Source organism: Prionailurus viverrinus, chromosome D3 (genome assembly GCF_022837055.1).
Source record: "Prionailurus viverrinus isolate Anna chromosome D3, UM_Priviv_1.0, whole genome shotgun sequence".
NCBI classification, from domain to species: Eukaryota; Metazoa; Chordata; class Mammalia; order Carnivora; family Felidae; genus Prionailurus; species Prionailurus viverrinus.
Window position 1 is genome coordinate 88013373 of NC_062572.1, and position 18019 is coordinate 88031391.

Genomic DNA, 18019 nt, shown 5'->3' on the forward strand with positions numbered 1-18019 from the left:
TAGTTTTCCTTTATAGAGATCCCACTCTTAGAAATAAAAACCTAAACAAGGTACTTGGTATTAATCAGGATTTAATTTTCAAGTACTTATCCAAATACAGATGAGTTTAGCTTCAGATCTGATTAATAAAAATACCAATCTGTAAAAATATGTATACATACATATCAGTCTTACCTCACCATCCTGACATACACATTCATTTAAATATTCAATTATCTTGTCAATTAAGCATAACTTTTTCACCACAGCATGCATTTTAATATCTGTAAACCCCAAAAAAAGAAGTTACTAAGAGTTAAAAATTATTTTCTCAAGTTTTAAAAATACAGAACAGATATCCAAAACTCAAACTGTTAAAAATAGTTACACATGGTGTTGAATTTTAGAGAATGAAACTTTAAACTTCTACTCTATATACACCTGAACTATTTGAAAACTTTTAAGGAACAAGTACATCCTACTTACTTCTACAATGTAGAAATCAAAAACTATTACAAAAATAAGTTCAGACCCTAAAAACTACTAGAATTTTCAGTATATAAATGAATCCTTTTATTTGTACATGACAAATTATTTTCTTCATATTGTTTCATTGACAATTCTTCTGTTTTCCAAATCCATCACCTCAAAATGTTTAGAATTATCCACAAGTGATGTTAATAGCTTGCAACATGGTCATTTTCTATTAATAAACACTCAGATTTCAGGGGCGCCTGGTGGACTCAGTCAGGCAACTCTTGATCTTGGGAGTCCTGAGTTTGAGCCCCACACTGGGTGCTGAGATGACTTAAAAAAATAAAAGTAAATAAATACAAACTCAGACTTCTAATCTCAAACTGCCAATAGCAAATATAAAGGGTAAGGGATTGTTACATACTATATGTATTTCTGAAAAACATTAACTCTTTTTCAATAACATACATACTGCGTCTGTGTGTGTGTGTGTGTGTGTGTGTGTGTGTGCGTGCACGTTCACTGCTATGTACTGTTTATGTTCCCCCCAAATTCTTACGTTGAAACCTAATCTCCAGTGAGATATTAGAAATTGGGGCCTTTGGGAGGCAATTAGGTCATGAATGGTGGAGCACTGAAGAATGACATGAGTGCCCTTGTCAAAGAGGCCTCAGGGAGCTTCCTTGCCTCTGCTCCCTATGAGGACAGAGGGAAAAGACGGCTACCTATGGACCAAGAAGGTGGCTCTCACCAGACACTGAATCTGCTGGCACCTTGATCTTGCACTTTCAGCCCCCAGAGCTGTCAGAAACAAATTTCTGTTGTTCATAAGCTACCCAGTCTGTGGTATTCTATTAGAGCAGCCTAAACAGAGTAACACATGTCCAGACACAAACACACACACACACACACACACAAAGAATTATCACTAGCAACAAAAGCTCTACTTGCTTATACATTAGTTATAAGTATTTAACATCTCTCAAGACAAATCATGTTCTCCTATACTCTCATTGAGAATATACATATATGCAATGAGAAAAACATAAATACTGTACCCATATTGATACTGAACTAGTAGCTGTGACTATAACTACCTTTAGCTTCCACTTAAAAAAAAAAAGTTCCCACTACTCACCAATACAGTGTACACCAAAATTATAAGTTTTATTTTTGGAACGTTAACAATACTGAAAGAACACTCTCTACAAGAGATTTTTGATCTTCTTAGTTAAGGCTGTCCACATTTTCTACAGCCTTATTTTCTGTAGTCTATATCATTGTTATTAAAGCCACAAATCTGCTGGATATGCTTTTTCAACTTACTCTCTCATCCCAGTTTCCACTAATGTCATGGCAGGAACATTAATTAAGCACATCCCATGTTGCGAGTCAGAAACAATCTTTTTATGTAAGTGCAAACTTATCATTTGTCTCAAAAATTATCATTGGTCTCAAATATTAAAGATAATTATAGACATCACATACAGGAAAAAATAAAAAACCGGAAGAATGGAAGCCTATGGAATAACACTACAAATAAGTTAACAGTATATTTTACTAGCTGTTTTTTAAAATAAACCTTTAAAGAAAACACATAGCTACAGTGCACTATTTTTATTTTATCCACCCACAAAGTACTGTTTGACTGATTTCTCTACCCAAGACAGAACAAACTGAAAACATCGTGTACTAGGTAAATTGAGAAAGGAACATTTGATTCACTATTAGAATTATATCAATATCTTAGAAGGAGAACAATTCTATCATATGACATTCTACAGGTTAAATAATGGTACTGTAGACCAGGGATCAGCAAACTGTCTCTGAAAGAACTAGAAAATATGGTAGATGTTGCTGGTCACATATTGTCTTTGTCACATATTCTTTTTGTTTCTTTTTTCTAATAACTATTTAAAAATGTAAAAACCAGGGTGCCTGGGTAGCTCAGTCAATTGAGCATCCAACTCTTCATTTTGGCTCAGGTCATGACCTCACGGTTTACAGGTTCAAGCCCCACAATGGGCTCTGTGCTAACAGCACAGAGCCTGCTTGGGATTCTCTGTCTCCCTCTCTGCCCCTCCCTGCTCATGCACACATGCTCTCACTCTCTCAAAAAAAATTAAATCAGTGAAAACAAAAAAAAGTAAAAACCATTCTTAAGGGCTATGAGAAAAAAAAAAAAAAAAAAAAAAAAAAGACCGTAGCCTGCATCTGGCCCCCAAAACTGCAGTTTGCAACCCCTGATACCACTGCACTTAGTTAGCTATTTCAAGTCAACTATCAGCAGTACAGCAATCATTTTCCTTAAAAGACATTACCTTGCATAATCACAGCTAACTGTTCTGCAGCTGACTTTCTCAAGACAAGATCGATATCATCTGAGGTAAAGATTTCATATACCTTTTCAACAGTCTCCAACTGAAAACCAAAAAAAAGAAAAAAAAAAGAAAGAATTTGTTTTCATCTACTTCAAATTGTCCAATAAAATTTTATAATTTATACCATAAGAACAAAAGCTTCAAAATCAACTTTACTTAAGTGATATATTCACATGATGTAAATTTGCAGCAATGATGCGCTATGTCAGGGAAAACTTAAGTTCTAAAACAAAGAGCCGTCATGTCAACTAAGCCTCTCTTCCTAAGGTAGGTTTTTGCCAGGAAGTCATTCACAACCCATTAGCCACCTTAAGAACTTCACAGAAAACATGCAAGCTACGTGACATTTCCATAGGTAGCAACCTGAGAAGAGTGATCCCAGACATGTGACTGGGGACTTCTGTGTGGCTCCCAAAAGCCACCGGCTAGAAGACCTTGGCCCCCTACCTTTCCTGCCTCCTACACACCCTAAGCACATGGCCCTCTAGGGCTTGCTGCCCAGCATCCCAACACAGCCACTCCCAACACTAGTCACTCTGTACCAGGACAGGGTCTGAGGTAGCAAACCCAACAGTGAGTGGGGAGGGGAAAGGACAAAGGCGACACTCCATTCACCACCCACTGCTATCTCCTCGCCCTACCAGGGACTCACAAAGACAGTGCTAGAACCCCTACTCCCCACCACCCTCCATATCACACACACGGCACAGGAGCAACTACCAGTGGTTAGTGCTCAGGGAGTCCCCGGCAGGACCTGGTGCGGGGTCAAGGCAGGTCGAGGCGACGATCCTCCTGCGAGGGCTGTCACCTGGCCCCAGATGCTTAGGTTAGAAGAACACTGTATGTGCTTCCCCATTTAAAAACTCCACTGTATTACCTGGGGCTGTACAACACTACCACAGGCTCTGGGGGGCTAGCCTAAACTTAAATAAAAACTGATAGACTGTATACTTGAAGCCACGAGAGAAGCTATCAAGCACAGGAATGAATCAATGATGATAACGAACAGCTTCCTTCATCTACTCCTGTACTGGTCCCGGACGGCGTGGGTACAGTCTTGGCTAATGATGGGGAGTTGGGCGCTACACCTCTGGAGGTACAGAAAGAGCCAAAGATTTAGAAAAGAGGTCAACAACAAAATCCCAGAACTACTATGACATTTAAGAAGTCCCTTTGCCACCCATATTACTTTTTTCCTCTTGCAATGAAGAGGCTGATAACTTTTGTCATGGGAATGGTCTCCTTTTAGCTTAGAGGCTATTTTTGAACATAAGAACAAGAAGAATTTCCGATAGTTTTTTACGTCAGTAGCATTTGTTTTTAAGAGTCACCACAGAATTTCTTTCCACTGCGTTAACCTTATATTTAAATTATTATTCTAATTAATTTGCATTTCCAGCATATATATTAAATGAAAAGGATAAAAAGCCAGGCATGTAGTAGGCACTGAAGAAATCCAAGAAATATTTATTCAATAAATAAATGTATCCAGAAGCCAGATAAAGCAGAAGACAACTTCAAACTACCATGAATAACCACACTTGAAGGTAGCTAGCACCTGTTCTCAGATGCATAAACCAACTGAAGAATGTAACATAAAATATGTGATATACAAATATAGCAAGTAAGCACAAAATAAGAAACTCAAAAGTTATATTCACCTTAATAATCAGTTCTTTTCTGTCATCCAATTTGAGTTCAATAGGTTTCTTCACGATAAATAAATTAGTAACTCTGGAGAGAAGTCTGGCATCTATTGAAGGGCGCTTTACATGAGCCCCGTCTTCCCTTGCAAGATGGCACGCTAAAAGCTTTAATGCTAGTGAACGGACCCTAAAGAAACAAAGTGTTCCAATCAATGTTTTGTAATATACGATGCCTATAAATTTTAAAAGCCTACAATCACAAAGCATTATTGTATATCAACACAATAATTAGCCATGCTTATACCGGCATTACTAACAATGGTACTTTACTTTTCTATTAAAACTTTTGGTGTACAACCACAATTATTTTTTCAATTTTATATTTATAAATAAACATCAGAAGTAAGGAATCAATAAAGTTACAGTTACAAATGAAGAGACAGACTCACTGAGACTGTCAACTTCACAGTCCATTATCAACACCATAGTCAACTGCAGTACATTAACCTGCAAATTACAACCCTAACTCCTGATTCCAAGTCCAGTGATCTAGCTCAAAATCAAAAATTATCACAGACTCATGAACAGAGTACAAACATTAGGTCAAACCTCCAGGAAAGTAATCACATTAATAACTAAAATGTGATGTCTTAACAATATACGAAAACGTTCTTATATTACGGGTTAAACAGATTCTTCTCAAATAAGGAAACGCAGGGGTGCCTGGGTGGCTCAGTCGGTTAAGCGATCAATTCTTGACCTCAGCTCAGGTCACGATCTCATGGTTCGGGTTGTGAGACTGAGCCCCATGTGAAGCTCTGTGCTAGGAGCGTGGAGCCCACTTGAGATTCTCTCTCACCCTCTCCCCCTCTCTTTGCCCCTTCCCTCTATGTCAAAATAAATAAACTTAAAAAAAAAATAAGAAAATGTAAATATTTGTGATTCCCATCAAAATTCTGTTTTATCTGGAATGGATTAGAATTAAGGTCATTTCAGTGGCCAGGTGGGAGATTTCAAGAAAAGACTAGATATCGCATGCCATTAGACAACAAAATGGAAAAACAAAACACCATCAAGTAGACAAAGGACACTGAGTTGAGAGACAGTGACACAACCGGGTATCTATCACTACTCTGACAGGTTCCTGAACTATATAAAAACTGGGCAAGTTGTAAGCGAGTAATCCAAGTTCCAAGTTCCAGGTTTTAAGTATAGCTTATAAAACAAGAGTTAAGACCTGCATATTCGGGGAGACCTCCCTACTGCGGCCAAGGCTGGGTCACCTTGCTGTGTGTGGTCCCATCACCCTGAAGTTCCTATATGGTAACATTCATCTTGCATCACTACAACTAATAATAAAGTGTAACTGGTAAATGCTCTCCCCCCAACTGCACATCCAATTCTGTAAGGGCAGTGCCGTGCTCACGCTGTGCGCGGTCACGTTCCCACGACCTGCCACAGTTCTTAAGCACACAGTTGACATCAATAAGTACTTGCCAAATTTAACAGAAAGCAGAAACTTACAGTAATATTATTAATAGATACCATCTTCAGAGTACTAATATTTACTCCAAGATGGCGTGGGAAGTCAGGCAAACCTTCGCCCTATACCATGTGCTGTTAGAACAGCTAGATACCTACACGAAGCTCTTCCTTTGCTGCCTTCACCCCAGGCCAATGCCATCCGTATTAAACTCTGGGGCTGTCAGTTTAGGGACAGGCACAACTCCCAGTGAGAAGGCTGGAGTGGAATGTGGAAAGCATATATGTATGCATCTCCTCTAGTACGTAAATTTAGCGTCTTTTTAGGTTTAGCATGTGGCGCCAGAGTCCAGTTATTCCATTTATTTCCTTCAACAAATAGGTTTTGAGCGCATTTATGTCCAAAGTACTCTATGAAGTTCCAAGGACATAAAGACCAGCCGGTGGCCAGGGTTCCGGCCTACGTGGAGTTTAGGGGCTGGTGGGACAGGGTAGAATTGACCAGATGAGAACAAGTATGTAATTCAAACTGTTTTGAGTTCCGAGTGACAGAAAATTGCCTTACTGGGACAGCGGTCTGGGCTGGCGGTGGGCTCGGGGGAGGGGATTTCTAAGTGCTCGGAATGTCCTGCCTGATTAAGTCAGTCTTTCTTTACCCGGGGACTACGGGCCTCTGAAGGTGCACGGGAAACAAACTTCTGTCGTGTGAAACCACCAAATCTGGGGGTGTGGCGTACTACAGTAGCACCTTAATAAAGGCACCCCCAGCCCTGTGGAGGCCGGTCCCTGCGGAGCACAGCTCAACTCGCCCGCTGCCTGCATCACCTAACTCTACCGAACTTCATGTCTAGGCTGTAAGGTGCTACTGTCTCTTCTCTTGATTTCCCTCCCTGCGTTGTCTGCGCGTGTTAGACGGTAGCCACCTACTTCCGGCGTTTTCAGTCTGATCATCTGCTTACAAATAAGCTCCCGTATTAGCGGGACGTGAGGTTTGAGTGACGCAAAATCATCCACCGCCAAAAGGACATCTGGCCCTCCCAGCCTCTCAACCGACTCCGTAAGCCTTGACCTCTTCTCAGTGACGGAAAACCTAACCCCTGTTACCTAAACAGCAACAGAAAGATCCACGGGGCCCTGACAGAGAGGGCGAGACGGCAGTGCATTTTCCTTCTTCTCGTTTGGTTTCAACGGCACTTAACACTACTGGTGGAGAAAAGAACACTTTTCCAGCTTCCCAAAGACCAGGACAAACGCCTGCTTACTCTGCCGTTCGGTCAACCGGCCCGCTACCCTTTGACCAAGGCCTGCTTTTCACAACGCCCGACCGCGGAGCAAAGGAGGGTGCCGGGTTCTGAGGAGACACCGCGCGCGCGTCCCCGCGGCTCACCGTCAGCCCACAGCCCCAGCAACGGCACTTGGCGGCGCCGGATCCCGGACCGGTGCCACAGTGAGGCTGGCTGCCTCTGCGGACGCTCGGGGAACGCAGCTTCCCTTCCCTTTAGCTTCGTAGGTTCTACCCTGCCTCAGAAGGACGCAACACCGAGGAGGCGCCCCCCCCCCTCCCCCACCGCCGTCCCCGCTCTCGGCGCAGGCGCAGCCCGGGAGCGCACGGCTGTACTCACGGCGGCTTCTTCACGAGCAGGAGCCGCAGCAGGGCCCTCAGGTGCGCGGTGCCCGGAAGAGCCCCCTCGTCCGCCTCGGGGCTCGCTCTGCTCAGGAGGAGGACGCATTTTCCCAGAGGCTCTTCGGTGTCCGCGTAGCCCTAACGGATTTCGGAGAAAGGGAAGTGACCGTTTGCTGGACACATGCCGCTCGACTTTGTAACTTGGAAAGAAGAACTGCGCAGGCCCGTCGAGCAGCCCCCGGACTTCTTTCAGTTCGGCCGAAGGGTCACTTGGCAGAATGAGGTGAGAGGCTTACGTAAAGCTGCGCTTAAAAATACCACTGCGGAACTTCAGGAAAACATGCCACCTCCCCCGACGCCCGCCAATTCTTCTATTTTCCAAGGCCCTGACTGTGGCACCTCCCGCGGAGGAGGCAGACACGAAGGGCCCCCTCTCCGCAAGGCCCGTTCCCAGAACGGCGCTGCCCATCCGCTTTCCCACCCACAGACAGCGGGGTGGCGTGGGGGGGGGGGGAGGGGAACTCCGGGGTGGGGGGGCCCCAATCCCCTCGCTCCTCCCCCTCCATCACCCAGCGCGAGTGCCGGAAAAGCCTGTTCCCCAGAACCTGTTAATCGAAGCCCCGTACGTACAGGGATGGAATTCACCAGGCAAGTTTCAAAAACACGCCATGTGCTTCGAAAGCCCCGCGAGCCTTGCCCGAAAGCCTCCACGGAAGGCCGCGTTCCGGGCTTCGGTCGGTGCCACACGCCTGCTCCTCGCTTCTCACCCCCACCCCCCCACCCTCGCCCCGGCCGGGTACGTGAAGTGCACGCGCGCAAAGGAGCTGCCACCGCGCCCTGCTCGCCCCACCCCCCCATCTCCCTCGCCACGTGACAGCTCTGCTGTGTGCACGTGCTTCCGTCAGTCACACTCGACGCCAGACACACGGGACGGGAAGTGGGGAATCGCTCCGAGTACCTGCAGCACGGGAATGACAGGACACAGAGACTCAATAAACTTGCTCCAGGTCACCGCTGTCATCATCAGTCGTCCCTGCAGCAGATACATCAGAATGGCCTTGGCAGCGGCGTTCACCTGCCCGACGAGACGACACGATCAAAGAACCCGACGAAGCGAGGTCTCCCTCTAAGTCACCGTATGTGCCCGTAACTCTGTGTAAAATCTGGGAAGGTGCTCCAGTTAACCTCCCTTCCTTCAAATGTTCACATTCCGCAGCTTCACCTTACATTGTGGTCTCAACCCGTCTTCCTCCCTAACGATAAGGATTTCCTTGTGGTTTGTGTTTTTTGTTGTTGTTTTTGTTTTACATTTAAGGTATATTTTTCCATTCAATACAATGTTCCCTCATAATACAACCTGCTTGCCATAACTACTGTACAGTCGTAGCCTACATGAAAAACATAAACAGCTTCATCTGAATTCTTTGAGAACAAGTATGTCCTATATTTTGATTCTCACATTTTCCTTAACATTTCTTTTTATGTAAATAACACCGCAACTAAACCCATACATCAAAAGCAAGTTTCTTCTCAGCTTCTCATCACACTATCTACTTATATTACAATATTATCTTCATTTAACCGAGTATAATTATATTTGTCTTTTGCATTTACTCTTAACATGGTCATACCTCATTTTTGGGTTCCTGAATGCCAAATGCAGAGATTTCATACAGAACTTTCGGGTGAAGTAGAAAATGAATTCCATTACAAAGTGAAGACACAGGTTTAGTGACATTATGGACACCTAAACATTCCTGTAAAATAGTTTTAAAAAAATTCAGTGACATTAATTCTCCAAAGGACTCCTCTTTCTTCTGTTGACACTTTTTCACTTCATTGAAACTTTTCTTTTACCTAATAGAGAATGAAAAAAAGTTCTCTTGCCTGAGCTTTTGAGTCTACATGATATGCGTGTTATGTTACTCTCTGACAACAAGCAGTTTTCATAATGATAAACATAAAAAAATAACATAACAAACTTATCCCAGGGTGTTTATATTTTGCTTACTGAGGTTTGAGGAAGAAAAACAAAATTCAAATGAAAACAGACTTGAAGTTTTGGGGGAAAGGGAGGACAACATATATGCAGGATATTTATCATCAATATATTGATAATACATCACTGAATACAAGTACTGACTGCGTACTGTCTCTCAGACTCATTATCACAAATTCTTTTCTCAATCGGAGCTAGAGAACACTATTTTCTTAGGGACTGCCTAAGATGGCAGAGGGGGAAAAAGCTCCCTGAAATATTAACAGAATTTAAATACAATATAAAAAGGTAAACATAAAATCCACAGTGACTCTCAGAAATGAAATTTTCTTTGCTCTGCAAAATTCTACTTCCTAACCACTACCAATAATTCAGAGGTCAAAAAGTTATACATACACATACATACATATACATACATGTATTTATACATATTTTTTCTCTTTAGATTTTAACTTCATGCCAGACAGCAACTGTATATTCTGGGCTTTTGAAAGAGCATAGCCTTGGCTTATGGTTTAAGAAAAGCTCTGTCACTTACTTCCTCAAAACACTTAAACTCTCTGACCTTCAGTTTCTTAATGGGAATAAGACGCGATCCTTAATGAAACACCCTTCTTCTCTCATCACTAAATACACATCAACTTACCTACACTGGTCTTTATGCCAAACAAAAAAGCACTAGAATCCCATCCAAGACCAATCCTGCCCATAACCTGCATCCTGCAACCTACAACCTGTTCCTGTACCTGTGTTCCTGCACAGTTCCTGCACCTGTGTCTTCTTCTCCAGCACCTTTACTTCCTCTTCTTCCAGGGTTAGTCCTGTGACTCTGTCACATGCTCTAAGGGTCCCCGGATCTAATATGCCCCTGCTGCTCCCAGTCCATCTTCCAGCTCTCCATCGCAACACAGCACAAGTCCTAGGCCTCTACGTGCTCACTCCCAGGTTGTCCTCCATCCACACCAGCAGGACCTCAGGCCCCATCACCCCACAGAAGCCTCCTGTCAACTTCGTGACACTGAACCCAATGCGTTCATCTCTGTTGTCATTTGACTCCGCCCAGGATACCATACTCCCCTCTCCTCTCAGACACTTCTATATTTCTATTGCTGGCTCCTGCTGTGCCCACCTTCCATCTGGCTAGACCCTAGATGGCCTCTCCCCAGTCTCTCACCAGATGACCCAACTTGGCCTTGTGGCTTTCAGCACCATCTCTGTGCTGATGACTCAAAATTTTACAGCTAGTCTGGGCTCCACACTCCAGAGACAGTTTGGTGCAAAGCTTAAGAATGGAGTTTAGGAGTCAGACTGTCTGGGTTCAAAGTCCAGTTTTACTACTTCTAGACCTTGAACAAGTTTATAGTATCTCTGTTTTTTCAAGAGAGAATACATACCTTATAGTGTTATGAAGATTAAGTAGGGAATACATTTATAAAAGTACCTGATATACAGAATAAATGTTAGTTGTTATCACTATTATTGCCACTATCATATAACTGGCATTATTATTATTATTATATTCAACCATCTACTTAGCATCTCCACTTACATGTAAAAAGGCATCTCAAGGGGCGCCTGGGTGGCGCAGTCGGTTAAGCGTCCGACTTCAGCCAGGTCACGATCTCGCGCTCTGTGAGTTCGAGCCCCGCATCAGGCTCTGGGCTGATGGCTCAGAGCCTGGAGCCTGTTTCCGATTCTGTGTCTCCCTCTGTCTCTGCCCCTCCCCCGTTCATGCTCTGTCTCTCTCTATCCCAAAAATAAATAAACGTTGAAAAAAAAAAAAAAGGCATCTCAAATTTAACACATTCAAAATAATTCTATCCAACCCACAATCCAACACTGGGGACAATATGATCAATCCAATTACTAAATCTCAAACCCCAGAACTCCTCCTTGATGCTTTCTATACCCTACTCCCATTACCAGTAGACCAACCAGCTCTACATCCATTATGTAACCTGAATTCATTTTCTTCCCAGCATCTCCACCACATCATCGTATCTCACTGGGGCCACTACAGTGGAATTGGCCTTTTGGCTTCCACTCTTGACCCCTGACAATTGATTCTCCACACAATAGGAAGAGTGATCTTTTTAAAAAAGGTAATCAGATCAAATCAATTTCCTGCATAAAATCATTCATAGCTTCTCACTGTATTTAGAATAAAATTCAAAGCTTTATAATGGTTGGCAAGGCATTTCAAGGAATTATTTAAAGTCCATTTCAAATATCTGAACATCAAAGCCAATTCCACTATTCTAAATTTCTGAGTGTAAGAACTATCCCACGCATATGGAGCTCAGCTTCTTGACCTCCTCATCTCAATAACATTACCTGCCCGATATCTCAGAACACTTCAACTTACCTTTCACTTGTTTTCCTTCTAAAATCACAAATACAGGTTTCTACCTTGCTTAACACTTTGTAACATACTATTTCCCGTGACCTCCAGTGTATAATCCTAACTACTTCCTTCCCTCTGGCCTTTACTTCCTCTGATTCTATGGGCTATCACTTCAGCTACTCAGCTTACTTTCACCAAAGGCCTTCCCTCCCATCCTCAAGGAAAAACCACAATGCTCCATGGATCCAGATGTTCACATTCTCCAAAACCACAAACAGCTAGCCAAAGATAACTATGCAAAGAAGATTCGTTTCACTAACAAGATTATTAAGACAATCAACTGGGCTCTCATTGCAACCCCCAAATCCTTCTATTTGATTATATCAAACTTCTACTCATATCAGTCATTTCAAACACATTGCAAATACCCCTTACTCTCAATCTCAAAGAGAATATACAATTCAACTTGCTGCTACACCTAAGCCCACCTAAGTTCAGTTAGCTATCAATATTCTAGATCCCAATGCCTTCAACTTTCAAAGGCACTAGCTTCTCCTAATTAGCCACTTGTCACCCTCTACCTTTCCCCCTCAACTGGTTCTTTTGAGGAGTATTTCAACATATTAAATGAAGATATAACTTCCTAACAAGCCCCTCCAGGCTATGGTACTTATCAACTCTGTCAAATCCATGGAAACAAGGCATAAGTAATTATAAAACCACTGTCTACAGAATATAAGATTCCCCAAGTATAAACTACCTGCCAAAGATAACCTTACAATCAAAAATCACATCACCGGTTGGCTGAAAACAACAACATAAAAGAGATCCAATAGCCATAATAAATGAAAGCATTCGATGTAATAGATGATCTAAATAAGATTATAAAATTAGTATGTTTAAAATTTTCAAAGAAACAAAAGAAGAAAATGAAAGACTATTATGAAAAGAATGAGTTAAAAAAAGAAGCAAAGACGGGTGCCAGGGTGGTTCAGTTAGTTGAGCCTCCAACTTCAGCTCAGGTCACGATTTCACGGTTCCTGAGTTCAAACCCCCCATGAGACTCTGTGCTATCAGTGTAAAGGCTGCTTCGGGTCCTCTGTCCCCCTCCTTCTCTGCCCCTCACCTGCTTGTACTGTATCTCTCAAAAATAAATAAACACTAAAAAATATTTTTTAAAAAGTAATGAAAAATGGAATAAGCAAAATCTAAAACGATGAATAAATTAAAAGCAACAATGATGAGTTAAAGATGGATGTTATTTATAAGAAAGAAAAAACAAGGGCACTTGCTTGGGTGGCTCAGTCAGTTAAGCATCCAAACCTTGGACTCTTGATTTTGGCTTGTGTTATGATCTCTCGGTTCATAGGATCAAGCCCTGTGTCCGGCTTCACACACTGAGCGTGGAGCCTGCCTGGGATTTCCTCTTCCTCTCTCTCTGCCCCTCGCCCACACGCACATGCATGCTTTCTCTCTCTCAAAATAAATAAACTTTAAAAAATACATATATATTTTAAAAAAGAAAAAAACAGAAAAATAACAACTGTTGGGGACCATGCAGAGAAACTGGAAGCGTTATGCACTACTGGTAGGGATGTAAAGTGGTGCAGCCACAATGGAAAACAGCATGGCAGGTCCTCAAAAAATTAAAAATAGAACTACCATATGATCCAGTAATTCTACTTCTGGATATACACTCAAAAGAAATAAAAGCAGGGACTCAAACAGATATCTGTATGCCCATGTTCAAAGAAGCACTGTTCACAATAGCCAAAAGAGGGAAACAACCCAAATCTCCTTGAACAGAGGGTGGCACGTCAACAAATGTGGTATTTACATGCAACAGAGTATTATATAGCCTTTAAAAAGGAATGCAATTCTGATATATGCTGTAACATAAATGAACCTTGAAGACATCATGCTAAGTTCAAAAAAAAAAACCAAACCAGACACAAAAAGGCAAACACTGATTCCACTTATATGAGGTACCTAGTGCAGTCTCATTCTGACAGAAAGCAGAATGTTGGCTACCAGGAGCCGGGGGGAGGGAGAGTGGGGAGTTATTGTTTAATGGGTACAGACTTTCAATTTGGGAAGTTAAGTTTTGGAGATGGGTAATGAAGACAGTTGCACAACAATGTTAATGTACTTGATGACACTTAACTGTACACTTACAAATGATTAAATGGTAAATTTTGTGTCATGTATATTTTACTACAAATTTTAAAAAGCAAATTAGACATGGGTGAGGAAAGAATTAGCATCCTGAATGACTGCACTGAGGAATCCCAGCCAACCAAATCAAAACAAGACACAGAAAATGGGAAAGATGACTTAAAAGACACAAAGAGTAAAATGAGGTCTACCTAGATCTAATGAGAGTTCTACTTGGAGAGAACAGTAAGGATAAGGAAACAGCAGTGATTAAGAATTATCCAGAAATGAAGGTAGATATGAGTCTTTTGGTAAAGAGTGATAAACAAGATAAAAAATGTACACAAAGACACACTGTAATGAAACTGTGGAACACCGGAGACAAGGAAAAGATCTTAAAAACAAGTAAACAACAAAAAAAGAAAATTATAATTTAACTGATAGCAGACTTCTCAACAATGATAGAAGCCAAACAAAGCACTATTGGCAAAGTGCTACGGAAAAACAGCAATAGACCTATATAGTTCTCTATCCACCTAAACTATCATTCAGGAATAAGGTAAAATCAAGGCATTTTCAAACACATGTACTAACAGTTACAGACTGTCAATGAAAATACTGAAAAAAATATTTCAGTAAAAAGTAGACTGAACCTAAATATGTATCAATAAAAAGTGTTTTCAATCTAAAGAGCAGTTAAGAAGAATGAATTGGTAAGATCTGAGTCCTACCATTAAATGAAAGCCATAAGGCAGCAAAAACATACATACACTATGAAATTATATACTTTTTTAAGCAGAAAAAACAATTGCATACATTATTTAAAAAGACATACATACATAGTACAAATATATATATGGACAAACACCAATTATGTAAGAGTGGTTGTCTTGGTGGATGAAAGAAGAGGAAAAAGGAAAGAAGCTTCAGTTATAACTAATATTTTTATTTCTCTGAATAAAAGAGGGTTAGAAGCAAAACTGGCAAAATGTAAACATTTGTTTTATCCAGTTAGTATTTACAAGAATGATGAATATAAAAGTACATTTTCAAGAGTACACAGTAACATGTATCTTTCAGTACTGATCTATGTACAACGTTCTTTGCAATATTGAAATAGTTAATATTTTATGTACTACTCTATGCTGAAATATTTTATAACTTAAAAATGAAAGTATTTTCTTCAAAAGAAAAATAGTACTATAGCTAACACTAAAACATTTAAGCCAAATAACCTAAATTTTTTCCTAAGCATAGAAATCACTTTTGAACACGATAGAAATCATTTTCTTACAATACTTCCATCATTAACACAACATAAATGTCTTTTTAATTAATTTATTTACTATTTAATTTACATCCAAGTTAGGTAGCATATAGTGCAACAATGAGTTCAGGAGTAAATTCCTTAATGCCCCTTATCCATTTAGCCCATCCTTCCTCCCACAACCTCTCCAGCAACCCTGTTTCTTTTCTATATTTAAGAATCTCTTATGTTTTGTCCCACTCTGTTTTCATATTATTTTTGCTTCCCTTTCCTTATGTACATCTGTTTAGTATCTAAAATTCCTCATATGAGTGAAGTCATATGATACTTATCTTTCTCTAATTTTGCTTAGCATAATACCCTCTAGTTCCATCCACATAGTTGCAAATGGCAAGATTTCATTCTTTTTGATTGACAATACTCCATTGTACATATATACCACATCTTCTTTATCCATTCATCCATTGATGGACATTTGGGCTCTTTCCATACTTTGGCTATTGTCAACAGTGCTGCTATAAACATTGGGGTGCATGTGCCCTTTCAAACAGCACACCTGTATCCCTTGTGTAACTACCTAGTAGTGCAATTGCTGGGTCGTAGGGTAGTTCTATTTTCAATATTTTGAAGAACCTCTACTGTTTTCCAGAGAGGCTGCACCAGTTTGCATTCCCACCAGCAGTGCAAAAGAGATCCTTTTTCTCTGCATCCTCACCAATATCTGTTGTTGCCTGAGTGGTTAATTTCAGCCATTCTGACGACTGTAGGATGGTATCTAATGGTGGTTTTGATTCATATTTCCCTGATGATGAGTGATGTTGAGCATCTTTTCATATGTCTATTAGCCATCTGGATTTCTTCTTTGGAAAAGTGTCTATATATGCTTTTGCCCATTTCTTCACTGGATTGTTTTTTGGGTGTTGAGTTTAATAAGTTCTTTATAGATTTTGGATACTAACCCTTTATCTGATATATCATTTGCAAATTCCATTCCCTTGGTTGCCTTCTAGTTTTGCTGATTGTTTCCTTCGCTGTGCTTTTAAACTTGACAAGGTCCCAATATTTCATTTTTACTTTTATTTCCCTTGCCTCCAGAGACATGTTAAGAAGTTGCTGCAGCCAAGGTCAAAGGGGTCAAAGTAGCTTGTTTTCTCCTCCAGGATTTTGTTGGTTTCCTTACATTTAAGTCTTTCATCCATTTTGACTTTATTTTTGTGTATGGTATCAGAAAGTGGTTCAAGTTCATTCTGCATGTCGCTGTCCAGTTTTCCCGACACCATTTGCTGAGGAGACCATCTTTTTTCCATTGGATATTCTTTCCTGCTTTGTCAAAGATTAGTTGGTCATACATTTGTGGGTCCATTTCTGGGTTCTCTATTCTGTTCCATTGATCTGTTTTTCTGCCATTATCATACTGTCTTGATGATTACATCTTTGAAGTCTGGAATTGTGATGCCTACAGCTTTGGTTTTCTTTTTCAGGAATGCTTTGGCTATTTGGGGTCTCTTCTGGTTCCAGACAAATTTTAGGACTGTTTGTTCTAGCTCTGTGAAGAATGCTGGTGTTATTTTAATAGGGATTACACCGAATATGTAGATTGCTTTGGGTAGTATCGACTTTTAACAATATTTGTTCTTCCAATCCAGGAGCATGGAATATTTTTCCATTTTTTTGGGGTGTGTCTTCTTCAATTTCTTTCATAAGCTTCCTAGAGTTTCAATATATAGATTTTTCACCTCTTTGGCTTGGTTTATTCCTAGGTATTTTATGGGTTTTGGTACAATTGTAAATGGGATCAATTCCTTGATTTCTCTTTGTGCTGCTTCATTATTGGTGTATAGAAATGCAACCAATTTCTATGCATTGATTTTATATCCTGCGACTTTGCTGAATTCATGTATCAGTTCTAGCAGTTTTTTAGTGAAGTCTTTGGGTTTTCCACACAGAGTATCAGGTCGTCTGCAGAGCTAAAGGTTGACTTTCTCCTTGCCAGTATGGATGCCTTTTATTTCTTTGTTATCTGATTGCTGAGGCTAGGGCTTCCAGCCCTATTCACCACCACTTGAATAACAGTGGTGAGAGGGAACATCTTTGTCATGTTCCCGACCTTAAGGGGAAAGCTCTCGTTTTTTCCCCATTGAGGATGATATTAGTGGTAGGTCTTTCATAAATGGCCTTTATGATCTTGAGGTACAATCTTTCTATCCCTACTTTCTTGAGGGTTTTTATCAAGAAAGGATGCTGTATTTTATCAAATGCTTTTTCTACAGAGTTGTTTAGTTTTTTAATTCATTTTTGACAGAGAAGAGAGAGAAAAAGAGAGTGGGGGAGGGGCAGAGAGAGAGGGAGAAAGATTGAGAATCCCAAGAAGGCTCCACACTGTCAGTGTGGAGCATGGTGTGGGGTTCAAACTCAAAAACTGTAAGATCATGACTGCAGCCAAAATCAAGAGTTGGAGGATTAAGCGGCTGAGCCACCCAGGGGTCCCTAATTTTAGAGTTTTGGCTTTTTTTTAATGTTTATTTATTTTTCAGAGAGACACAGAGTGCAAACAGAGGAGGAGCAGAGACAGAGGGAGAAACAGAATCTGAAGCTGCCTCCAGGCTCTGAGCTGTCAGCACAGAGCCCGGCGCTGGGCTCAAACTCACAAATTGCGAGACCATGATCTG

General features: G+C 40.9%; 1 protein-coding gene across 5 annotated transcripts in view; it reads right to left on the reverse strand.

The window, feature by feature from the left end:
* The window catches only part of RTTN (rotatin), a 188611-nt gene that overhangs the window by 107093 nt on the left and 63499 nt on the right, over window positions 1–18019 (reverse strand). For all 5 annotated transcript variants that reach the window (XM_047828310.1, XM_047828308.1, XM_047828307.1 and 2 more), the window contains 6 exons: window positions 9218–9343; window positions 8545–8661; window positions 7585–7724; window positions 4496–4667; window positions 2775–2874; window positions 175–263 (listed from right to left, as the gene is read on the reverse strand). In XM_047828310.1, the coding sequence (XP_047684266.1) occupies window positions 175–263; window positions 2775–2874; window positions 4496–4667; window positions 7585–7724; window positions 8545–8661; window positions 9218–9343 (744 nt within the window). The remainder of the gene's footprint in view (window positions 1–174; window positions 264–2774; window positions 2875–4495; window positions 4668–7584; window positions 7725–8544; window positions 8662–9217; window positions 9344–18019) is intronic.